Source organism: Heterocephalus glaber, unplaced genomic scaffold, assembly GCF_053883595.1.
Source record: "Heterocephalus glaber isolate CG9 unplaced genomic scaffold, H.glaber_assembly_v1.0 deba00000943, whole genome shotgun sequence".
NCBI lineage: Eukaryota > Metazoa > Chordata > Mammalia > Rodentia > Bathyergidae > Heterocephalus > Heterocephalus glaber.
The window spans coordinates 13,084,668-13,110,374 of record NW_028258175.1 but is presented as its reverse complement, the minus strand read 5'-3'; the positions used below and the strand labels follow the sequence as shown (position 1 = coordinate 13,110,374).

The 25,707-nt window shown below is 47.0% G+C and overlaps 1 protein-coding gene across 3 annotated transcripts in view; it reads left to right on the top strand.

Annotated features, from left to right (window-relative positions):
• Positions 1 to 25,707, top strand: part of Xylt1 (xylosyltransferase 1) — a 300,525-nt gene that overhangs the window by 251,023 nt on the left and 23,795 nt on the right. For all 3 annotated transcript variants that reach the window (XM_087209178.1, XM_004855794.4, XM_087209179.1), the window contains 3 exons: positions 5,844 to 5,924; positions 19,214 to 19,430; positions 21,706 to 21,882. In XM_087209178.1, coding sequence (XP_087065304.1) covers positions 5,844 to 5,924; positions 19,214 to 19,430; positions 21,706 to 21,882 — 475 coding nt within the window. The remainder of the gene's footprint in view (positions 1 to 5,843; positions 5,925 to 19,213; positions 19,431 to 21,705; positions 21,883 to 25,707) is intronic.

Here is a 25,707-nt window from a genome sequence, read left to right as displayed (position 1 = left end):
CACATCTAGGAATTTAATCATGCAGAAACCTATCATAGTCACACATGGGAAGATACATACACAAAGATGTACATTTGAGCAGTATCTGTAAGAGGAAGGAAATGGACACAACCTAAATGTCCATCACCAGGGGATTTGCTGAAGCAATTCATGGGATTCTGTGCTGCCACTAAAAGTGTGACCTCTACCTGTGGATGTGCTTATTAGACACAACAGCAGGGTGCATCAGTCACAGCATAAATTGTATATACGGGTTCCTATGTATGCAGTGTAAAAACGGACATAGACATAGTAGCATCTGCCTCCTAGGGCTGGCATGAGGGTTAAGTGAGCTAACAGATACAAAGTTCTTAGGGTAGTATTTGGTCCCATGTCACAGGTGATCAGGCATCAGATGTCCTGGTCACTGATGCTGCTATGTAATTCTTTATCTTGCTGTAATCTAAACTTTCACAATAATAACTTTAAAAGCAGAGAGAATGATTACAACTGGCTCTCCTACTTTTGTGGTTTTCTGTACAAGTGTACTTTTTGTAGAAAGATGAGCTTTCTAATCCTGTGGAGTATGAGATTATTCCTGTGATTACACAGCCCCTGGTGGATCCATGTGCCTGATGTCATAACTGGTCTCAATTTGCCAAGGACTACCAGATTTTAAAACTAGATGTATGTATTCTGGGAACTCCTTGGTCTTGAGCCAATCAGGACAGTTCTGCCTTCTGCATACATGCTTGTTGATTTAGCGAGTATACAATAAATACAGTGATCATTATTGTTTCTTTGTGTATCAAAAAGCACAAGCACTGTATTACATTGGGATACTATTTAACCTTAAAAAGAAAAGAAAAAGCAATAGAAAGTAGAATTGTGGTTGCCAGGACAAGGAAAGGAAGCATGGAGAGCTGTTGTTTAATGGCTCTAGAGTTTCCATTTTGAATGATGAAAAGAGTTCTAGAAATAGGTGATGGTGATGTGAATTTCTTTAATATCACTGAACCGCACAGTTAAAAATAGTTAGGATGGTAGCTTAGCAAACACATGCCTGTAATCTTAGAACTCTGGGGGACTGAGGCAGGCATACCACAAATTTGAGCCTGGCCTGGATAACTGAGCAACTTAGGGAGGAACTGTCTCAAAATAAAAAAAGGCTGGGCCGGGCTGGGGATGTAGCTCAGGGGTTTCACCGCCTGCTGCGCAAGCACAAGGACCTGAGCTCCATCCCCAGTACCAAAAATATAAAAAGGGCTGGGGAGGTACCTCAATGGGAAGGTCCTGGGTGCAAAAAGAAAAAAGAAAAAAAAAGGTTAGGATGGTTTATGTTATTTTATTTTGCCATAGTGAAAAATTGAAAACAGAATAGTACATCAGATACCATGAACACTGCTGCTTGGGATGAAGTTGCTTAGGTAGAAGGTGTCTCAAGCCCTGGCATCCTCAGCTCCCCCATCCCTTGCATTTGTGCTCCACAGTGGTAGGCCCCTCAATGTCTAGGAGGACTGAATCAGTGCCCTGTGAAGTTTGTGCATGTCTGGCAGCATCAGGGGCTCAGGGCTCTAAATCCTGAGGTTCAGAAGCATCCTGTGCATATCTCTGACTTTCACCTGTCAGTCTCAGCGCTGGGCTGTGAGTGCCTCTGGCAGGGTCCTTCTCAGCACCCTGCTTTGGGAAAGGAGTTCTAGATCAGAAAAGCCATGGGCAGAGGGGACCCAGAAAAGTGCAGCTGGTTCTGTGCCGGGCTCCTTCCTCAGGACAATCAAGCAGCCCCATCCTCTCTGCAACCCATCACACGCTGCCAGCAGGCTGTGAGTCTGTGTGCCTGGAACAGTTTTCCCACAGGATCCTGAGCTCCTGGTGGCTGAGGGAACTGGGAACTTTGCCCATCTCCCTGAGTGTCTTCATGGCCAGTGCTTTTAAGTGTCAGATACATGTGATTGTGCCATGTGCCCCCAGGAGCAGCTCCTAACTCGGACACCAGTGGGAGACTGAAGACAAGCCCCTCCCAGGGGGCATTTCCCACTCTGTGCTCTGCAAACTGTCCCACAGATCTCATGCACAGAAAGCCTTACAAGTTCCAATCAAGTTGGATTCTTACACTACTTGTACAGTTCACAGTGTCTTCAGCATCTGCTGTGGAAGATGGTAAAAACACTATTAAATAGCTGCTAACATTTGTCAAGGGCTTACTGTGTGCCGGGTGCTACTGCACAGGTCTTACAGATGTGATTTTATTTAATACTCCAACTCCTGAGGCTTATAGAGATGATGGCAACTTGCTCAAAGTCTGGGCTTTCCAGAAGAGACCATGGGGAGTAGATAAAGGCAGAAAGCAGGGAATTAACTACTGATCTTCCCACTTGACATGGGGCCGTGCTTTTTAAGCCTTAAAGGGCATATCATCACCTGGGAATCTTGATAAGAGGCAAAGGTTGGCTCAGTCGGTCTCTGAGGGGGCCTGGGTTGTGGCCTTTCTAACAGCAGTGAGCTGCAGCTGCTGGGATGCAGACCTGGCTGCAAGTGGGGAGAGGCTCATGCACCTGTGTGTTTCCTCTTGCTCTTGGGATGGAACTCATTCATTCAACCACTCACTCGGTGGCCACCATCTTCAGAAGCCATCTAGTAGTGCAAAGCACCATCTGTGGCGTTCCAAGTTCCAGTTCTGCTTCTGCACTTCCCTCCACGGCTGACTTCTCAGAGCCTCAGCTGCCCACTCGGTAAAATGGGAACAAAGCTTGCATTTTGTAGCCTCATCTTTGCATCTTTTGCCATAAAATGCAGCAAGACTCTGCAGCATAGCACAGCCCTGGAGCATAGTGCTCGCTCAATAAATGGCTATGATTTGGGAGCTTATTTTATTACTCTTATTTACACATTTCAACCAAGATTCCCATAAGTTTGAGCATGTATTTATTTATTTATAGCATTTATTTATTTATTACTTATTTCAGCGATGATTTCCTCATGGCCCTGGTGGTTGTAGTCCTGGTTGCTGGTTCCCAGTTACCATCCGGAGGCTGAGGAAGTGCCACCCACTGAGATGTGACTTCAAGTCAGTCAGCAGAAGGTAGAGGGAAACTGATACAGAGACAGGTCCCAGGGATGAGCTTGGCACAGGATTCTGCCCAAGAGGAGTGAGAAATATGTGTAAGGGGAAGAGAGCTAGCAGATGAGACTGGAATAGGGTAAAGTGTCAACAGATCACAAGCTGTTAATTATCTGCAGAGAACTAAATATTATGTAGGCAATTATCGACAAGCGTCTGAAAGCAACAATGGGAGAATTGGTCCCCAGCCGAATTCTAGCTCCTTTCCAAGAAGGGCTGGGGAGACAGACTTTAGCATTCAGAGCAGGCATTTTTATACTCAGGGAGAGCGAGGGGCCCAGGGCTCCCAGGGAGACAGGGTGGGCAGGGGTCCCCTTGCCCCACCCGTCCAGCTAACCCAACCAAGCACACAGCACTTTGCTTTGAAAGGGGCTTTGTCCTGGGCTCCAGGCCTGGAAACTGCAGCCCCTCCTCCTCCCTCCCCCCCCCCCCCCGCAAGATGTCATCTTTTGAGATGATTTCATGTGGAAGCATCGCTAAGTAAATTCGCTAAATGCCTATTCATCCTCGTCAGATGGGGACTCAGTGAAGCGTCAAATGTGAAAATAGCCCCAGCTCAAGGCCCTGAATGATACTTTCTAGGGTTGCCAAATGGAGCCACAGGGCTGACCCTGGGAGGCCTGAGCTTCACAGAGTGGGCCCAGGAGCCCGGCCCAGGCCCTGCAATCCTCCCCCCGAGGCTGCCTGAGAGGCCCCTGTTTATTATTCCTGCTGCTGGGCTGCATTCAGAGGTTAACGTGTCCTGTATTCATCAGGACGACAATAATGAACTGTCCCAGTGAGTGCGCAGGGGTTGGTGAGTCAGAGCTGTGGAGATGCCCAGAAGGGAGCCGGCTCTATGGCTAGGAAAGAACCGTGGCTTGGCCTTTTAATGGTCTGATTTCATTGCCACTGCTTTCAGCGCTCCTTAAAGACCCTCTTTCTGCAGGCCATGGGTATCCAGAGGTGGACTCTACCCAGCGGGCATGGTGGGCGTGGTCCCCACGGGGAGGCCTCACCCTGCAGACTTGTGGGCTTGGCCTTTGCGTGTGTCCCCAGGATTCACCTCCGGGCAGAGCCGTGCAGAATACCGCCCAGCTTTTGCATGTGTGATGGGTTTACCTCACTGCAGACGAACAGGGTCCTTCTGGCATCTGCTGCCGCCAGGAGCACCCGCTTTGGCTTGGTGTTTATCTCCGTAATAGGATGGGACATCAGCCGAGCTCATTTTCACTGCAACATCGCTTAACTGCTTGTGTCACCCCCTCCCACCAGAATTATGAGTTGGTCAGCTTGAGCCGACTGTCCAATGAGAAACAGGGGCTCCAGTGGTGAGACTGCAGAGTCGCAGGGAAGTGAAGGAGGGGGCCAGAGAGCAGGCAGACAGAGCGCCAGCAACATGCACCTACTAAGCACCTACTGTGTGCCCTATGAATCCACACAGTTGCTCCTTCGGTACACATGCATGGAAGAGCTACTGTGTATGTGCATGGTTTGTTTAACTAACAGGGAAGTTCGGAGAAGGGCCCCCTTCAGAGAGGGCACATGGCACTGTTAGGCACACAGCAACTTTAGCAGCTGGCATCTGTTTCCAGGTCTTTCTGTATCTGGACCCCAGGCCCCACTGTAAGGTGCCATCCTGCTCTTTGCTTCTCAGAAATCCAGCCTCCTTTATATTCCCAGAGATGGTCTTCACCACCCCACCCCCTGCTCAGCTTCTCCCTGTTTGCAGCAAGGGTTAACCCTTTCCTGCTGAGGAAACCTCCCCAGGCAAAGGAGCTCGGTGATAAAGGAGCTGTCACATCAGCACTGGTTACCTGCTTGGGTTTATGCAGCGGAAGAAGGACTGCCTTGCTGGCAGATGGAGGCCCGTGTGACTGCCTTTAAAACACTGTCACAGCTGTATGCACAAGCTGATTAGCTGTGACTGCGCTGCTAGTGCCGAGATTGATAGCGATAAATTTGGGATAACAATGCCGGGAACGATGTCATCGTTTGCTTTGCACTTCGTATTTTTTTAAAGCTCTCTCAATCGGTAGCCCTGTGGTTACTGAGGACTTGGTAGTCACTCATTCACAGATTCATTCATTGCTCAGACTGCGCTTGAAGGGTCAGTTCAAACTCAACTCACTTTGAGTCCATTCATTTAGTCAGCACACATTAACACAGCTCCTGTTGTGTGCCACTGAACAAATGCAACTGGCTGTGTTCTCATGGAGCTCACACTAGGACATAAGCAAGTGCATTCTGGCAGTGATAAAACAGTGACGTAAACAGAGTGATGTGATGGGGGGCTGCTGCTTTAGAAAAAGCCTCTCTGAAGAGGTGACATTGGAAAGGAGACCCAGATACAAGGGCACGCAAGCAAAGGGAAGATACGGGGAAAATCCCCAGGCACAGTTAGTGCAAGGGACCTGAGCTGGTTCTGTTTGGCACTGGGTTACTTTATGACCTTCTGTTCACCAAGCCCTGCTAGATACTGGAGATTCTGAAATGTGTAAAATGCTATGTTTGTCCTCAAAGTGTTCCCGGGGCAGTGGAGTAGATGGGAGAGAAATACACCAACAGTCTGCTTTCATGTAATGGGGAAGGCTCAGGGGTGGGGAGAACCATGAAGAAGATGCCTTCGCTGTGTGGTGGTGATCAGGAAAGGCAAGGGAAGCAGAATCACACCAAGGGCAAATCCTGGCTTCTGTGGCAAAGTTGGGAGCTAAGATGTGCAGTCTCCATGGCCTCTCACCCTCCTCTCTGTTTGTTCCTGCAGGACGAACGACCAGCTGGTAGCCTTTCTCTCCCGATACCGAGATATGAATTTCTTGAAGTCACACGGCCGGGATAATGCAAGGTAACATTTCATTCCCCTCCCCTGTGCAAAACAGAAATGGAAAAACTGAGCGGTGAGTGGGGAGCTTCCTTCTAGGCCAATTCTATGCAACCAGAGAGTGAGAGGAAGGCACAAGGTAGGACTTGGCTGTCTGCATGAGGATCTGAATGGCCTCTCCTAGCACCCAAGACCAGAGAAGTAAGTAAATGCTTCTCACAGTGTTATAGCCCTGTATCTCCCCCGACCCCAGGCACTTTCTTGAGTCCATTATCTCAGTAGGGCAGCCCTTTGATTAAAGCAGCCATGGTTTAATTCCCATTTTGTTGGTGGGGAAACAGGGCTCCACCGTCAAGGAGATAGCCCTAGAGCATTCCACGAGCCAGTCATTCAACAAATATTCATCAAGTACTAACTGCATGCCAGGCCCTGTTCTAGTGGTGAGCAGGACCCACTGCAGGCTCTCCGGGAATTTCCTTTCCAGTGGAGGGGATCAGCATTGAATTGAACTCAGTGGTCTGACACCCCCGGCCTCCCCATTCCCTCTCACTGCTGTCCAAGATGTCAGCAAGGGTTGGAGGCACCTGAAACCTCCAACTGGATCCTCAACACCTCTCTCCCTCCACATGAACGACGTCAAAAAATAGCAGCTCCTCCTGGCAGAGGTTAGCTGAAGGTAATACGGTCATGAGCGCCCCCTGTAGGAGGGATCTGAGTTCGCCCACTGCACCCCACACACCCGGCAGCTCGTGGGATCATTGTTAATCAGCTGGGTTTCGCCCCTTGTTCTAGTTCCCTTTTTTATTTGAAAATTAGTAGCCCAATTTAAAGACAGAAGTATTTCCCAAGAAAATCCAGACTTCCCGCTAGCCTTGAAGTCTGAAGATCTGCAGTACTGTGCCTGTGTTTTCCACTGGCGCAGTCACGTGGATCTTAGACAAAGTCCACCTTCGCTAAGTCACCATGGTCCTCACCTGTCCCCTTCCCAACCTTCAGCATATCCATTTGAAATCTGTGCTTTACGTTTTCTCTGCCATTGATGGAGAAAGTGTTGCTTTGGCTGGTTCTGTGACTCCATTTACCTAGGAGTCCTAAGGGAGGGACAACAGCAAGCAGTGAGTTGCATTTCCCAAGCTTTTGACAGGCCATCCCCTAATCCTTGCATTGTATCGTTTTCCTAAATTGTACCTTTGATTTTATCCAGCTGACTGATAGATTGGCCTTGCCCAGCTCCTGGACTAGCTTCATCACATTTTAAAAGAGCTTTTGGAATTGAAGGTGTTCTGTGAATTAGCACAGATTAGTGTAGTATGTTCAGACCATGAAGGGTGGAAAAGCTGACTGGACAAATTGGAAGAATCACACTGTTTTCCTACTAAGTGCCCATTGCTCTGCTAGCCCCTTGGCCCATTTCCTACAGGATCTAGTTTCATTCAGTGGAGTGATAATATTTGTTATCCCAGGGCTGAGGGTATAGCTCAGTGGTAGAGCACTTGCTTAGCATGCCTGAGGCCTTTGAGGAGCATTGGGGAGACCAAAATAATTTTCCCTAAGGCCATACAGTTGGTTAAATACTAGAATTTTAATCTGCGTCTTTCTGGCTCCAAAGCCATAGGATCAAGGTAGGAAAGGGCACAATTCTGTGGAGACAGTTGTCTGAGTAACCGTGATATTAATGTTCTCCTCTTTTATTTTATTTTTACTTTTATTTTTTTTCCAGTACCAGGAATCAAACTCAGGACTTTGCACTTGCCAGGCAGGCATGACACCACTGAGCTAAATCCCCAGCCCATCCCCTCCTTTGGGTAGAGAATGAAAACCCTTCCTCCCTTCCACAAAGCCGATAGTTTGTGATTGTGGAGTCAAAGCTGCATCCTGGGAAAAGGGCCCATTGAAAATTTATGAACCCATGGCTGACTTCCCTCCACCTTGGTGCTACAGTTTCCAACTCTTCAGACTTTATTCTCTATGCACTGTCTGCAAGGAACTCTGCCGGGAACTACATGTAGCACAGGTTAAAATAATGGGCTTAGAGATTCCACCTCCTGGGTCACAATCCTTACGTACTGTGTCCTAGCTGTGTAGCTTTAGATGGGTAACTTAACCTTTTTGAGCTTGTTCCCTTTGTACAAATGGAAATATCAATAAACCTACATTTGTGATGTTTGGAGAATTAAATGAGTTGCCAGCTATGACATACTTGGCACAGTAAATACCCATGATGATGATGTCAATGATGATATCACCAGCATGATAACCATAGAACTAAAATGCTGCTGGTAGGTGTAGAAATAGGTGGTGTGTGGGGCACAATTGTGCCTCTGGGCATGTGAATGGGTCCTGTATAACTGACACACATCTGCAGTGGGCAGGTGGCACCTAAATGGCATGGGGTAGGGGAAAGGTGCAGGCTGAGGAGATGTTGTCTGTGCCTGCATCCGTAAACCCTAAAACCCAAAGCTCTCTGAACAGAATTACTCGTAAGCTCCAGTCCTCACTCATGAGTCCTCAGCTGGGATTCTCTCCTTCACATGGACTGAGGCAGTGATGTTTAGGATTAATTTAATAGGAAACTGAGCCAACATGCTATCATACGCTGCTCCCTCCTTTTTGTTAGCTGAGGCCTAACTTGTTGTGTAAGCAAGGTCACCCATTACCTCTCTGCCACTGTCTCTCCCAAGTGCAGATCTGGGTCTAACTTAGCTATGGTTCCCTGACTGATGATGCACTAGAAAGAATTGTTTGGGTGGGAAATGGAACAAATCCAGTTCCTACTAGCTCCTGGGTAAGGAACTTATTGGATCAGGTAAGTGAAGCACTGTTTCTGACTTCAGGTGTGGCTGGATCAAGCAGCTCAGATGATAGGAACAAGCCCAGACTCCCGATGATGATGATGATGACGATGATGTTGATTGTGCTGCTGGAGGTGATCGTTTAATTCTGTGCCTCCAGGTGGGGGCTGTTGGCAACTTAATAAGTCACCTCATTTTACAGATAAAGAAACTGAGACTCAGAGAGACGAAGTCCCTTGGTTAAGCTCACACAGCTAGGGCAGGGCTGGGACTGAGGCCCATGTGAGTGAGGCCAGAGTTTAAGCTCATAATTCCTGCCTGATGTGCTCTCTCTGTGTGTGAGCCCTGCTTTCCTCCACAGTGCTGGATGGTTTGGGGGCAGCTGCTTTGCTTCTCTGAGCTTCATTTTCTCCCCTTGAGAAACAACTCAGTTGAACAAAATAGTCCCCAAAGTCCCCTCCCATGCTGATGCTCCATACCTTGGGACCAGCCCCTGTAAGAAGAGGTGACAAAGGCAGAGATCTTACAAAACAAAAGATGAGGAGGGATAAAGGCAAGCAGTGGGACACAGACTGGGCCACATGGTGCCTAATGGCAGCATTGGCCTTCTGTCTCCATCTTCAGCCGCTAGCAGCCAATCTGGACTCCAGCTCCCACTGAGCAAAGATGGCATAAAGTAAACTAGGGTTTTAATAGCTGCCAAATTGGTCCTGGCTGTTCCTGTAATTAAATGAAGGACGGTGTTGTGTTCACTGTTTCTCTTTGCTTCCCCTAAAAAAATAATATTAAATGACATTTAGCACAATCGTGGTTTCCCAGGTGGTCTCGGTGGGGATGGGGAAGGGTATGCCCCGCAGTTGCCCTCAGCCTCAGTAGTGGAGTCTATGAAAACATCCCCAGAGCTTCCTGCCTGTGCTGAAGAGCATCAGATGAGAGTCTCAAATCTCTGCAGTCTGCTCAGGTCTCAGTGTGTGGGGACCAGTCTCCTACAGGGAGATGGAAAGGAGAAATTTGTTCTCTCAGGCAGAAGAATTTTCTCTGAGGCATTTCCTGCTTGCTCCATCTGATTCTTCCACCTCCATCAGGGCCGCTGGGACCCCGTGTTTAGTGCTGGGACAGTGGCTATGGTGGTCACACCATGAGGCCAGGGTCTGGCCACCAGTGTCAGAATGCCAGCTCCACCACAGCATCTGCAGGACCTCAGCACTGGCTTTGAAAGCTGCACTTCTGTCTCCCCACCTTTACAGAACCCAGACAGCAGTCATGGGATGCAGGGAACTGAGTGTTTTCACTGACCCTGGGAAGGCCACTGAGCTGGATGCTTTCGAGCGTATTATGTGATTTCAACCTCACCTGGCACCTGTTATCCTGTTGTAGAGATGAGTACAACTGAGGTTTGGAGATTTGCTTTAACTCGCTCAAGACCCCGCAGGTAGTGAACAGCAGAGTCGGGACTGAATCTGGTTCTCTTTGACTTTAAGGCCCATGTTCTTTCATCACCCTATGATAAGTGACTGCATTTGAGAGGCCTGCTGCTTTAAGTTCTTGGCAAATATAAATGAAAGAGAAAAATCCTGCTAGCTTGAAAGAGAATCATTTTATGTGGGTGAGGACAGGTCTTTCTCCACTTCCTAGAATGCATTTCCTAAAGTGAGTTTATGATCTACCGGTGAAATTCTTTTGGTTCATTTAGAAGGTGGCATAATATGAAAGTTAATATTGATCTTTTATACATCCACAAAATTTCATAAAATTAGTCCATCTAACCCTTGATTTTGTGGCTATTATGCTTATATTATAGCTAAATTTTTAAAAGAACAAATATTTAAAGTTGACTTGAAGAAAAATAGCAAGGAGATGCTTATATAGATGCCATGTAAAGCACATAGAAAAGTTAAGAGTCCAGACTGTCAGGATCCACGTGGTGGCTCTGAGCACTCCGTGTGTGTGACTTGGGGACATTGCACCAATGATCTTTGTATCCGTTTCCTCCCCTGTAAAATGGGAATGACAACAGTCCTGCCAAGAGTTGTTCCAAGAAGTAGTTGAGTCAGTATCAGCCTTTGGAAGAGTTGACTATGCATAGGAAGCAGAAGATGATGGGAAGGACCTTGGAAGGCAATGGATGGGTGACTACAGCCCTTAGAGGAGCAGCCAGGCTCCCCAGTGTGAGAGCCTGGCCAGGTCAGAGATTGGATAGGTTCCAGCTCCATCCAGGTCAAGGTGCCATAGAGAAACTTTTCCCTCCTCTCCAGTCTGGACCCCACCTACTAGAGGCTGCAGAGTCCCTAACGGGGCATTAGTATGGCACCAAGCAGCTACAGCAGCTGCCTTCTCTGACACTGAACTAATCCTGACCTGGCCCCTTGCTGTGTAAACAGGCAGCTGTTTATCCGAAAGTTGGCAGATCCATGGAGATCCTGGCCAGGAACTTCTTCTAGGCAGGAGGCTCTTTGGTGCCAACTTTCTTCTCAGGAGGTGATCTTTGTCCCCTAATGACTTGAAGTGCTGCCAGGATAGATGTGAGGAGATCATTAATATCTCATCTCCAATGGGGACAGCAGATTGCATTTCCCTTCTAAGTTCCTTAAACTGACCGGCACGTTTTTCACTGAGTGTGTGTTCACTTTCACCCAGTTATGGCAGCTGCAGCACAGTGGGGCTTAGCACAGTGCAGGTACAGACCCTCTCTCAGCCTCAGCTTGGTTCGTGGGATCCACTTTGGGGCTTTCCTTTTCCCAGATGTCATGTATGGAAGTCAGACAGTAGACTAAAAAGAAGCCATGTTCCCAGCATTGTCTCTGAGAAGTAGAGTATGATTTTCATTTTCTTCTTTGCATTCTTTATGTTATGAGCCCTCGGTGAAGGACAAGCATTACATCTATAATCAGAACAAAAAGCAGTAAACTTGGATTTTAAAATATTCATGAAATGTAGAAACCAATTAGCCCTTAACACATCCATAGACTCTCGGGGCTCTAAGCAAAAGGAGAGCCTTGAGCTCAGGGAAGAATGTGGCTCCCTAAGCCCAGGGATTCCGGGCCCCAGGCCTCAAGCCACTGCCTCTGTGATCCCTCATATACATCTTCTTTTCTCCTGTTTGAATAGCACACCCAAATCTCTGCACAGAGCAATACGTATTACATGTGGCAAGTTTGCTGTGTGGCAGGGGACAATCTTAGATGCCTTACAGATGGAAACCCCTTCAGTTCTTACTACCCTATCGTGTAAGTGCAATCATTATCCTGCCTGTTTTTCAGACGAGGGCACTGAGGCCAGAGACATTAAATACCACACAGCTCATAAGTGAGGAAATGGATTTGACCTCAGGCAGTCTGGCTCTGGAGTCTGCATTCTTATACCCAGGGCTATGTTGACTCTCTGTGGATTCTCACCACGAAGTTTCCCCCACATCCCAGTGTAGGAGTCCCTTTTCTGTTGCTATGATGAAATATCTAAGGCGGGATACTTTTCAAGAAAAAAGGTTTGTTTATCAGTGTCGGAGTCTGAAGGTCCAAACACTACAGTGCCAGCTCTGGGACAGGTGGCAGGGTACTAAACAGGAAGCCAAGGAGCCTGGGTGTGGCCAAGCTTGGGCTTTTATGACAGCTCTCTCAGGAGAACTAACCGGGTTCCAGCTGGGACACCAGGATCTTTTCCAAGGAAATGCCCCCAACTCAAGGACCTCCTGCTAGGTGCTGCCTCCTTTGTGTCCACAGTCTCCCAGCACCGCCCGTCTGGAGAGCCAGCCTCCATCACAGGAGTCTTTTGGACATGCACTGTAAGCTTTATGCAAGCCATTGCATTTGGCCAAGAGCATTTCTGGACATGCTGCCCCTTCTCCCATCAGATGGCAGCCTGCTTCCCTGTTGTTATGTCCTCTGCAGGAGGCCAGGGAGCTGAGTGCCTCCCAAGCTCTCTCAATTCAGCTAACTCCACCTTTCCTCAATCATCTGAGCCCTGGAACATGCTATTGCTGTCTCCACAACCCTACAGAGGACTGATTCCTTCTCATCCTTCTTCTCCCACCTAAATATCACCTCCTCAGTGAAGGGTTCCTGCCCATTTCCACTACCTAAATTCCTGTCTCTTTGTTTTCCGCCATTGGACCCTGATTTTTCCTATGTGGTAAATAACACAATATATAAATACATATTTGTGGTTTGTGTTTGTCTACTTACTTATTAGAATGTACGATGGCCTTATGCCTAAGAGTGTAGACTCTAGACCCTGACTATTAAGTTTGAATCCCATCCTTGCCACCAAACAGCTGTTTGATCTTAGGAAAATTGCTTAACCTATGTCTGTATTTGTTGTTTCATTTGAGAAATGAACCCTCAAGGAGTTGAAGGCTAAATGAGAAAAAACAGATGAAGTATGAGCAATTGGCCCTAGAATGGAATATATGCTCAATAATGGTCCTGTTACTATTTACACTTTTAGCTTCCCTTGGAAGTGAGAGAAGAGTGAGGATTGGGGACTCTTTATTCTGAACACAAAGACCAGCACCTGGAATACCCAGGTGCCCTCTGGAGCAGCTGAAAGTGTGAATGTCCCAAGTAGCTTTTCCAGTGACTGCAGAGTAGAGATGTGACAACTGATTCCAACTCTGATCAGAAGAGGCACAGACCACCTGGGCCATGAGAAAAATGGCCAGCAGGGACCTTTGGAGCTGTTAAACTCAGAGCCCAGGAAGCTGAATCTTCATAAGCTCACAGCTTGGGGAGATGGGAGGTTTTATATTCATGGGTAGAAGGATGACCATGATACTTACCACCTCCACCACTGCAAACGTGGATGTCACATAATTACAGGAGGCGGCGCTTATTATGAGGGCTTTGCGCCCTGTCCTTGGTGCTGAAATGTTGCTGCTTTTCAGGAGACGAAGGGTTTCTCCTTAGCCCTGGGGGCACCCTACATACCTCTAGCAAATCCCAGAGGAGATTTAAATATTTAAAATTTTCTTCTTGATGAAGGAAAGCATCTTGAATATTTTTGGAGCACGTGCTGTGTACTAAGGCTCCCCATACAATCTCATTTACAGCATGTGATCAAAAATTACAGTGAATGTTTTAATTTTTTTAAAAAAAACTTTACAGTAAAAGGCACATTGCTACTCATCTTCCTTAAAGACTCCCCTTCTTTAAAACACACTTATCCTATCGTTCTTACGGTGTCCTCACAAGGTGTGATAAAAATACAGAGAATGCTACTGCCAGTGCCCTTCAGTGGAAAGGCAGGCTTGTAAAAACATGACGCTGCGTCCCCATCCCCTGGATCTGGTACCGTGAGACTTCTGGCTCTTCTCCAAAGTCCAAATGAAAGCTAAATATTTTTAATCAATTCTGGTCATTGAAGCAGCCATGATAGTGTAACTAAAGGCACTCACTGTTATAGTTTGTGTCTCGAGGTCCCCCAAAGCCTCATGTGGTCATAGGTGATTTTTGAGGTGGCTCAATCTAGTGTGTGATTGGTTCATGGTGGGGCTAGGCCAGAGGACACTAGGATTAAGAGCATGAGTGCTACTCACTCCAAGTAGTCTGAATAAGATAAAAGGGGCAGAAAGACACTGTTAAGGTCTCTTGTTACTTTCTGGCCACTGAACTATTTCCCCTCTATGATGCCCCTCTGCCATGCACCACTGTGCCTTGGAGCCAGCTGATTGTGGACTGAAACCTCTAAAATCTGTGAGCTAAATAACCCTCTTCCCCTCTAACTTTGGGTGCCAGCTATTTTCCAGCTATTTTGTCTCAGCAACGAGAGAAATGTCACTAACACTGATGAAACAAGCTTTCCAGAGCTGCTTCAGAAAGTGGCAAGAATGATGGGATAAGTGTGTTTGAAGCAAGGATAAGTATGTTGAGGGGGATTCATGGTGATGTGTCTTTTATTGTAATATATTTTTTAAAAATTTAGGCACACACTGTATTTTTTTTAATCATACCTCATAAACCTTCCCATCAATGCCTTAAGCTAGGAGTTATTATGATCACCATTTCCACATGAGATTCTGAGCACCAGATTCTGATTAAGGATGTCTAAGGTTAGAATACAGGGGATGGACCAAGTATTCTGGCTTCAGAGACCAAACCTGGACCCTTGTCATGTGGCCTGTTCACACGGTTGGCTGACTTCACCCACTGAGGTTTTCATGCTGCAATCCATGACTTTATCTTTTAACTAAAATCCTTAGGTTGTACTTATACTAAAGGAGTAATGTAGGTTCAGTGATATATCACTGGACAGGAAAGCAGAAGCACAAAAGTGTTTGGTGGTTGTTTGTTTTTAAGCTACACAGCTTTGGATATATCATTCATCCTCTCTTTATCTCAGTTGTTTTGTCCCATTTTTCCATTGTAGAATTAGTTTTATTGGTTGCTTGCTAAGATCCCTTCTTGCTCAAACTTTCTTTAAAATCTAAGTGGCAGATTTCTTTTTAGAACTCATAATAGGACCAGACAGTTCTGGGATAACACCACACTTAATGAATATACCAAGATTGTAGCCCGAGGAACTAACAGAATTGAGAAACTCCTTCACTGCCTGCCTCTTCTGCATCATTTCCAAAGACCACGGATGCTTCCTTCACTGACCTCTCCTCCCTTAGGGGGCAGTCAGGGTCCTCCCCTCTGATTTGATCAGGGCCCCATCTCATTTACATTGATTTACTTTAATGGATAGATTTGGTCTATGTGGTTCCAGTAGAGCCACAGTGAACTGTGACTGTCCCATATTGTGCTAATAGAGATTAACCTTCAGGAAGGTAATCTGCCAATTTCTCAAACCCTAGGAAGTAAAACTGAAGGCAGACGATTCTGTGCTTGATCTCAGATATCCTACCCTGAAGATACAAGTCTTTATGAAGTCTTCAGAAAAGGTCCTCAAATGCCAACAAAGAGACTATTCTCTTGGTTCTCTCTCATTTTGGAGCATTGTCTCTTTGAAGGAGCAGAAGTTCTCAGGTCCTTCATTTCTACCCTTTTTGGAAGGACACCAGTGAATCAGGACAGTAGACAGTGGCAGAGTAAATGAGAGCTACCACTGGATTCATCCAGACCTGGGTTCAAGTCCAGATCTCTAACTGTGACTTTGGAGAAACTACTTAACCTTTCTGAGGTTTACTTTATTTGTCAAACATGTGTTAGAAGAATCTTGTACCTGGGTAACTAATTTCTTTGACTTCCCAATTTTCCAGCAGCTGCTGTGTTACCCATCCCTTCATTCAGTCACTCAGTTAATACACATAGAGCACCTGCTCTATGCTAGGCAGCAGGCACACAGCAGCAAACAAAAATAAATAAAAATCTGTCATCTTGGAGCTCAGGCCTCATAAGGAAACATGGACAAGGAACTAAAGAAAGATTGTGCATATTCTATTAGAAAGTTAAAAATTCTGCAGAGAAAAATAAGACATGAAAAGAGAATAAGGAATGCCCAGGATGAGGAAGGACGTCATGATGAGTTGAGAAGGGTTGATGGATGATTGTTCAGTTCATTGCCTGGGTAAACACCATTTGAACACTTCACAAGGCCATTTGCAAAGCACTCCCATCCTCATCGCACTTTGCTTTGGGAGATTATCAGGTGTCACAACTCCCATCTTTTAGGCAAAGGCATGGTTTGTACCCAAGTCTGTCCAGTATCTGCTCTGCTATGCCAGCATCTGTTGCCCCCCTTGCCCTGGGTGTCTCCATGTCAATGGGAGATGCACCTGAGGAGAGAGCACATCACCGCTCCCCTCCTGTGTCCTGGGCCTACTGCTGTAAATGTGTGCTCCACTCCTCAGGGGATAGAGCCAGCATCTATGAAGAGACCCACTCGGGTGTGTCTACTGGCTCATCTTGCCTTCCAGCTTCTCCCTTTCAAGTCACGGTAAATGCATAGTCATTTCAAAAAAGCAAATCCAGGGTCAAACATCTGATTCTTCTCTGCTAGTTGGTGCCCAGACTCTGGGGCTCTGCTGTCTTCTCCTAGACCAAAACTAAGTTTTGGTGGCCCCTGTGACCCCAAAAACTTTTCTGCGCTCTGGAGAACTGGGTGTCTCTACTTAGTCATAATAAAACCAGAGCATATATTTGAAGCTTATCAGTTTTTGAATGCAGTAAGTATAGAAAGCAATCTCCCAATGTCATGAATATTTTATCTTGGAGATGACTGCATAAATATTGTATTTGAATATTATGGCCTGGGACATCACATTAAAATTGCAAGACCATACTATTACCCATATAATGGAACATGAAATTAAAAAGCTGAGCCATAGAAGGAAAAATTTGTTAATCACCTCACCTGTATTTCTTTTCTCCCCTCTACCCAGTCTGGTTTCCATGTAACTTTTCATATTAGTTATCTAAAATTTAAAGTTTTAATCCTAGTCAGATGCACTGACTGGACATTCTTCTATAATTAGCACTAGCTGGAACTGAAATAGGATTGCATTTTCCTGAACACAGGGGCTTCCTGTAATGGCTCAGTCATGTCTTCATGTGATAATATTGTGACTGTCATGAAAAATCTTCACTACACCCCTTCTCCAAGCTAGAACATCACTTGCTAATGAGCCTGGAAATTGCATGTGGGAAGATGTGTTAAAGAAAGACCAAGAACATTGAACATTTGGATCTTCTATTTGGTTCTGCCTTTGTGTGAGTCTTCTGTGTGTCCTTGAGGAAGTCATCAACGATCTCTGGGCTTCATTGTGTGCATGTGAATGTAATGCTCATCCCATGCCCTCTTCATAGGCTTAATGGAGTGACTTATAGAAGGTCACAGCTGGAATTATGACTACAAACCTATGGGCAGGATCCGGCCTGAGATTTGGGGGCTCTTAAAGCTAAAGACACCCGTTTAAAGGAATGTGAGTGCGTCTCAAAATGTGCATTCTCTACTTCTCTGCAGGCAGAACCACCACTCCCCATTGTCTTACATTCAACTTGATTCACAGCCTCCATGGCCTATCTGACCCCTGTAGGCATTGAACTTTCTAACCCAGATCTAGCCCAGTTATAGTTTTCAGTTATACCAAGGGGGACACAGACTCAGGATCCCTCACTTTCTGAAGTCATCCATTTCAGGGTGAGTCGTTCAGGCAGGTACAAAAGCCTTGACTGGAAGGCTTCACATGGCAGCTGTACATGGAAAAGGGGGGCAGTGGTGGCACTGATGTGAGAATCATTCATAAAGAGCATCATGTAAGAGGGCTTGGAAAATCCAGGTTCCTGGCCATGTGTGTGGCTCAGCATGTTGGAGGGACACAGGTCCCTGGACTGTAATCTCCTCATGGTAACTGGCTCTGTAGAGCAGAGATTTTCCTCATTTCTCCCCTGGATCCCTGCCAGAGTCTGGTGCAGTGTCTGGCACACAGTAACTGTGTGATGAATGTTCGCTTCAGTGAACCTGGGAGTTTGGATGGGACTGGTTTTTGCTGTGTCCATCCTCCTCACATGTCTACTCATCACCTCTGTGACCTTTCTGCATCGCAGAGTAGGAAAATCTGCCTTCCTTGCACAATCCTGAATGTGATTATTATATAAAATATACTCATTAGAATAGGAATTACTAATCTGAGGGCTTATAGGGAGAACTTGGTGGGGGGGGGGTCATGACCTCAGATGGGAAGCAGCTGATATCCTTATTTCCACCAAATTCAAACTGAAATATAACTGAAGGTAGGTACCAAAACTGTGGTAGTACTAGCAGTAACCAAATTCATCACCAATAAAAATCACATACTTTCAGTCAGGCGCAGTGACACATGCCAGTAATCAAAGCTACTTGGGAGGCTGAGGCAGGATTACAAGTTCAAAGCCAGCCTGAGCCACTTAGCAAGACTCTGTCAATCAACCAATCCATTAATCAGTCAATAAATAAAGCCAGGGATGTAGTTCAGTGTTAGAGCACCTCTGGGTTCAATCCCTAGCATCACACACACACACACACACACACACACACACACACACACACAATCACTTTCCTATCACCTTCCACTCGGTGCAGACACCTCTAGATAGCATTTATGCTCATTGTGCCTCACAAAGTATATAAGTTATTAGACTTGCCCTGGCACTTTGTTACTTAATGTGTTAATAAAAAAATCACATGAAACAATATGAGTTTGGCACTTTCCAAAATATTTGGGAATGTGTGAGGAAACACACATGTTACTATATCATATCTTTGGTGTGTAGCCTTTCTGCATATTTTGCTGCATTCATTCAGGAACACTGTTCTGGGATGAGAGCCCCAGACTGCAAGCGCCAAACTGCTCAGCAGCAATGGCACAAAAGTGCACTTTTCAGGAAGTAGTTCTAGTTGACAGTCATTGCCATCTGATGGTGATGGTCAAGTCCCCCGTGCTCTGTAAGTTTTCAAGTTTCAACAGTGTTTGTCTCAGTACCTGGCACATAGCAAGGTCTCAGTCCATGCTGTGGTTGCTGTGATTGCTGGGATGGCATCATTTGGTCTCTAGGCAGAGCCTCTTTCAGGCCAACGTTGGGCTCAGGGCTGCCTTCTTGCCTCCAGGTTCATTCGGAAGCAAGGCCTGGACCGGCTCTTCCTGGAGTGTGACGCCCATATGTGGCGTCTGGGGGACCGCCGTATCCCTGAGGGTATCACTGTGGATGGCGGCTCTGATTGGTTCCTGCTGAACCGGAAGTTTGTGGAGTATGTGACATTTTCCACAGATGACCTGGTGACCAAGATGAAACAATTCTACTCTTATACCCTGCTTCCTGCTGAGGTAAGTTCCAGGAAAACTCCCCTGAGAGACTGGAGCTGGCACTGGCCTGGGGGAGGACGGACTGAATGTTGGACAAAGTGATGCCAGTCTACTGCTGTTGCCCTCTAAACATCCAGATGAGGGTGGAGAGCTTCATCAGCTGCCAGAGACCTCACTGTCCTAGCAACGATGCTGTCCCTCTCCAGTCTGCCTGGAGGCCATGTCCATAGACATCAACGATAACTTGCATGGTGTCTTATACAATGTAGAAAAAGCAGCTCAAGATTCTCAGCTTTATTGAGAGTATTTAGAAAAACTCCAGGGAGCTTGAAACTACTTTTCAGATCTCAGGGTGGGAAACCCCACTGTGTAAGGTAGCAGACTATTCCCAGGCCTTGTGGAAATGGCATGGATGTGGTTCTGGAGGGTTGTCGCCAGCATGCCAGTAGTGTTCTTGTCAAATCTGGCATCAGATCATCTCCCTGACCCCCAGACAACTTTCATTCCAATTTCCAAAGTCAGTGAACCCCAACTCTTGTTCAGCTCCTATAGAGCGTGTGACCTTTCTCATGAATGGTCCACTCTTCCTCCCCTGGTGGGGGCCCCACCTCTAGACCATGTGGGCTGTGTGTTTCTGCAGACCAGACCTGACAGTGAATCTTATCTGATGATATCCACATCTCTACCAGTATGTAGGCAGAGCCCAGCTCCAGGGAGGGCTGGCTGCCCACATCACTCCAAAAGGATATTGCTCTTGTTGTCACTGGGCCAGGTTTTACTATTCTACACACATGTTAAGTAATCAGCTTTTAATCCTATTTCAGTGAAGATCACCTTTCTCTCAATTTTGATAACCTCCTCATCCATTATCTCGCGGGGAATTTCTGCATCATTACAAAAGGACACAGGGCAATCGGTAATAGGGTCCTCAATAGGCAATAGGAAATAGGTGCCTCCATGGGCTCGGAGGTGACTCAAGCGTAAATTCAGGTTCACCAACATGCCATCTAGCCTCACAGGAGGCTGGCAGGGTGTGGTGGGTGGAGCTTCACCTTGCCTAGCCGCTCACTTAGAAGAGATTGTCGGGACTTTGGTTGTTTTCATCAGGAGGCCCACAACACTGCAGCAGGCCATAGTTTTGTGTGCACTCTCTGCACCTCCCCTACCCCATCACACATATGCACATGTGTCCAGCATCTCTTTTAGACTCTGTCCTTCTATCGCTGCGTCGCTGCTCTGCCCTGCCTTCCCCAGATGCCTCCTGCAGACTAGATTAGAAGAAATATGAAAGCTGCCCACACATTTGTAACAGACAGAAACCTATCCCCTAACATCTTTCCTTAGAGACTAGAGAGCAGGGGAAAATATATTCTTCTGGTGGCAGAGATTGCTGTAAAGTGGGGTTGAAATGGAAATCTCTCTTCCTTCCCTTCACCCTTCTCTCTCGGCATCAGCAGCACAGACCATTGTGTCTCCTCTGGTTGCTCTTTTCACTCAGCAGACTCCTCAGATGCTTTGGAGAGGCTGGCCAAGGATCCTAGGATTAGGGAGAGGCGATTTAAGCTGGTTCAGCATCGCAGACAACAAGTAACTGTTGTAGTCACACTGTGCGGGCGATGGCTGGTTCAGCACCACAGACGGCGAGCGGCCCCGCCCTTCCCTTGTTTATAGCGTCTGTGTGGCAGCGCCTGGTTTAGCACCACGGACAGCACATGGGCCTGGCTTCCCTGGACAGTGGTCACACTGTGTGAGTGATCAAACCAAGTGAAGGCCCAGGATCCCTTTCAGATCTGGGCTTGGTAGGTCCATGGACCTAGCCTCCCTCCCTCAGGGATAACATTCCAGCAATTAGCCATTATTACCAAGCTATCTCGGGTCTGAAGCCCTTTAATTTCAAATCTGGCTCTCTGCAAAGCAAGGCCCTTTTACCCCAAGGTGTCCTGGAAAACTTTTCTCTGTATTTGGTTCCTATGTGTTGACATACCCCGAGAGACATTTCCCATCTGCTGAAAAGAGAGCAGATGCCTTTCGTGGTGAGAGATGGCTTGAAATGAGAGTCTAGATACTGGAGACCACAGGCCCTCAGAGTAGGAGATTTCTGGGAAGAATTCAGCCACCCTACACAGCACGAAGCTGCCCCAAAGTGAGCTGTGTGGCAGCTGAGCTCGCTGGCTCCAGAGGACAGGTGGGGCTCCGGGGACTTTTTCACAGGTGGAGGCACCAAGGAGGACCACAAGCCCAGCATACGTGGGGAAAACTGGGAGGGGTCTCAGGCTGGCCCCTTCTCTCCCTGCAGTCCTTCTTCCACACAGTCCTGGAGAATAGCCCCCACTGTGACACCATGGTGGACAACAACTTGCGTATCACCAACTGGAACCGCAAGCTGGGCTGCAAATGCCAGTACAAGCACATCGTGGACTGGTGCGGCTGCTCCCCCAACGACTTCAAGCCCCAAGATTTCCACCGCTTCCAGGTGAGGCCATGTGCCCTGCAGCCCCCACCCTGCCTTCCCAGCATGCATCTGCAGGTAACCAGGGCCACCCCCGGGGATTTGTCATTCCTCACTGCCCCACCATGGGTGTTGGTGATAATATAACAACATCAACAACAGCCACCCTTAATTGCATCTATGTGCTCCGTGCCAGGAGTAGGAGGTGTTTTCCATCTGCTGAACAGACAGCAGATTTCTTGGGTGTTGAAATTGGATTCTAGATCATGGTTCTAACTAATTTGTCTGTGTGGCCTCATTAACTCCACAGTCTCATAATATATCTTATTATTCCATCTCAAAGATAGAGAAACCAAAGCACAGAAAGGTCAGAAACCATATTCGAGGTCATGTGGCCCAGTGTGTCTGTTTCCAGCAGGCTTTCTCATCTACTTCTCTATACTTCCTTTCAACCAGAATTCCCTGGAAGTGGGCATGGTGGCACATGCCTGTAATCCCAGTGCTCTGGGAGGCTGATTCAGGAAGATCCCAAGTTCAAATCCCAGCTGGGCAACTTTTCCGTTTAGCGAGATCCTATCTCAAAATTTTAAAATACATAAAAAGAGCTCAATGTGAAGACTCTAGGTTCACTTCTGCGATACTGCTAAAAAAAAAATACCCTGAAATATTTGTGAAAAATTTTCTGAGTATAAGCACCACTAAATCAAGGGCAGAGTTTTTCAACCCCAGCACTCTTAACATTGTGGCCAGATCCTCCTATGCTGGGCCTGCCCTGTAGCCTGTTCGGCAGCATCCCTGTCCTCTGCCCAGTAGGCACCAGGACACTCTAAAGCTGTGATAACCAAAATGTCTCCAAACATTGCCAGATGTTCCCTGGAGACAAACTCATCCCTGACGGAGAACTACTGATCTCCAGCAAGGTTCCAAAATGTGTATTTTTGTTGTATTATGCTTCAGGAAAAATCTGATGAGCTGCCAGGTTTAGAAACTGACAAGCTCTGTGAACTTGAAGGAATAACAGGCCACAGGGCCGCTATTACCTTCACAGCTGCTCTGCGCTGCCTGGCAATTTACAGTTCTGAGGATCACGGAGGCAGGAGGATGGGAGATGCCTCCTCTTTTGGGTCCTGCTGTGCCCCTCCCCTGCTCTGCTCCCTCCAGGCCAGCCTGGAGGGGTCATCCCTGCCCTCACCACAGAAGGCCTTCATCAGTTAGGGGAAGGCCAGAGCCTCCACCAGGCCCCTCCTGGGCAGCAACATCTGTATTCCAGCCCCAGCGCCTTGGGGACACTGTGGTTTCTGATAAAGCCTGGCTCACTTGGAAAGCATGTCCAGTGCTCACAGCTCATCCTCACACAGTAAACAAAGATCAAGACTATCCTTGGACATCGAGAATCAAGCAACTGCCGCCTGTAAGGAACTTGGCATTCTTCTTCAAAGAACTCCAAGGAAGACAAGGATAAATATAGAAACATGCCCTTTTAGAAGATCGGGCTATGGTCAGAGAATTGCAAGCAGAGTAAGGAGGCCATCCAGCCACTGAGGCTGGTTTTCTTCCCCCTGGGAAATGGGGTCCTAGAGTCACCTGGACAGACAGGAGCCCAGTAGCAAACTGAAGTAGAAAAGATAATAATCATATCATAATAGTGGTTAACCCACATTGTATACCTTTGTGTGTGTGTGTGTGTGGTACTCAGGATTGAACCCAGGGCCTTCACACTGAACCACACCCCAGCCCTTTACTATTTGTTATTTTGAGATAGAGTCTCACTAAGCTGCTGGGTAGGCTGGCTTGAACCTGAGATCCTCCTGCCTCATCCTGCCCAGAGTGCTGGGATTGCAGGTGTGTGCCGCCATACTGAGCTTGCCCATTTTAAGCATGAGCAAACCAGAGCAGACGAGTGACTTACCCAAAGACATACACAGCTAAGCAGAGGATTAGCAAACAGTACCAAAGGATTTGAATTCAGGTGTTTCAACTCCATCCAGTGCTATTGTCAAGGAATCAAGCAGATTCCTACCCCCACAGAGAGAGGGACCCTGGGCTTACGAAGCAGAGGGGCATGGGGTGTTTATAATAATACTAAGGGCATTGTTATGGCTCGTGTTTAGATGTCCCCCAAAATCTCACATTTTTTCAGAGGTGGCTGAATCTAGAGTGTGTGATTGATTCACGGTGCAATGCTGGACCTAAGTGCACTAGGATTAAGGGTTGAGTCCTACCTGCTCTAAGCAGTCTGGATAAGGTAACAGGGCTGGGAAATGCTGTTCAGGCCCCTTGTTGCTTTTGCTGTCTTCCACTGCCATGAACTGGTGCATACCACTTCCTTCTCTGAGCTTGGTGTTCTTGTCCATAAAATGGGAACATCAGCACCTACCTGGCTGAGTTGTGGGAGGGTTAGAAGTAATGACATAAATGCAATGCTCTGCATACAGGAAGTGCTTAGTCGTTATTATTATCATTATTGTTGCTATCAATTCACTGAAGTGCCGACAGTGCTAGACCAAATTTAGGTCCATAATAACAAAGCTCCTCAAGGGACTAGGCTGTGTTTTGTTTATTTCTCAAGTTCTAGACCAAGGGTCAGCAAACTACCAGCCTCAGGCAAAACCCCTGCCTGCTTCTGTAAGTGAAGTTTCATTGGCATAGAGCTGACTCCTTTATTTACTGTTTTGCCTGTGGCTGTTTTCCTGCTACAAAAGCAGAATTGAATAGTTTAAAAGCTGCGCCTATTTATTATCTGGCACTCTACGAAAAATATTTGCCATTCTTACCCTAGAAAATAGTGCAAACCCTGGTAGGTGGCAAGTCCTCGATTTTTTATTTCTTTAGCCTTCCAGCATGAATCTGAATCCCAGCTGTGTCACTGACTTGCTGAGTGTCCTTAGAGAAATCCCTTCCTCTCTCTGGGCCTATTTCTGTCAGGACTCGGTTTCCGCCTGTGGTCCTTAAGCTCTGTATCAGCTACCTGGGGACAGTTTTTCCTTTTGGATACACATTTCTGAGCTTCACCCAAGAAAGTTTCACTCAGTAAGTCTCAAGAAGGACCCTGAAGAAGAATCCAAATTTGCGAGATATTGAGGTGGCTCCAATTTGCAGCCAACACTCGGTCTCATTGGCATCATCCTCGAATCTTAGGGGGCAAAGGAATCACCGGGAAACCCTGTACAAAACAGATTTCCCAGCTCATTCCTGGAGGTTCTGATCAGCAGATCTCCAGTGTCCCTGGAGAGTGTGCAGGTCTGCTGAAATGCCACAGAGGCCCTTGGAGTGACCAGGGATGAGGGGAGCAGCATGGTTCATGTCCTGTTGCAAGGGGTCTGCCACCCCACCATTCAGCCTTAATCGGCTGTTACCGCAAAGGAATGTGGGCCTGGAGTCACCAGATCAATTGCTGCCGAAAGGGAAATTGTTTCTGTGAATCTTCCCCTTTTTAAGCGTTATCAGCTAATTCAATTTTAAAACATCCTGCTGGCCAGCTAAAATACATCTGCAGGCTGTGTTTGCCCTAGACAGCTAGTCCACGACCTCTGCTGAATGATCTCTGAGAGCCATCCCATCTATAAACATGCAGAAGTTAATGTATTTAACAGACATTTCAGTGGCGCATACCAACTGTCCACATTGCTTTCAGTGCTTCATAGCTATGGACTCTTTCCCCTCATTCCCTCCGAAGGGCTTCATTCCAAGGGGAAAAGGGACAGCGGAGAGGTAGTGAGAGCCAGGGCTGCAGTTCGGATCCTCCCTTCCTCCCCACGGGAGGCAACAGGACAGAGTCCACCACCCTCCCACCCCCCGCCACTGGCTGCTGATGGGTTTTGTTCTGTGTTTTTCATCTCCTGCGTGCAG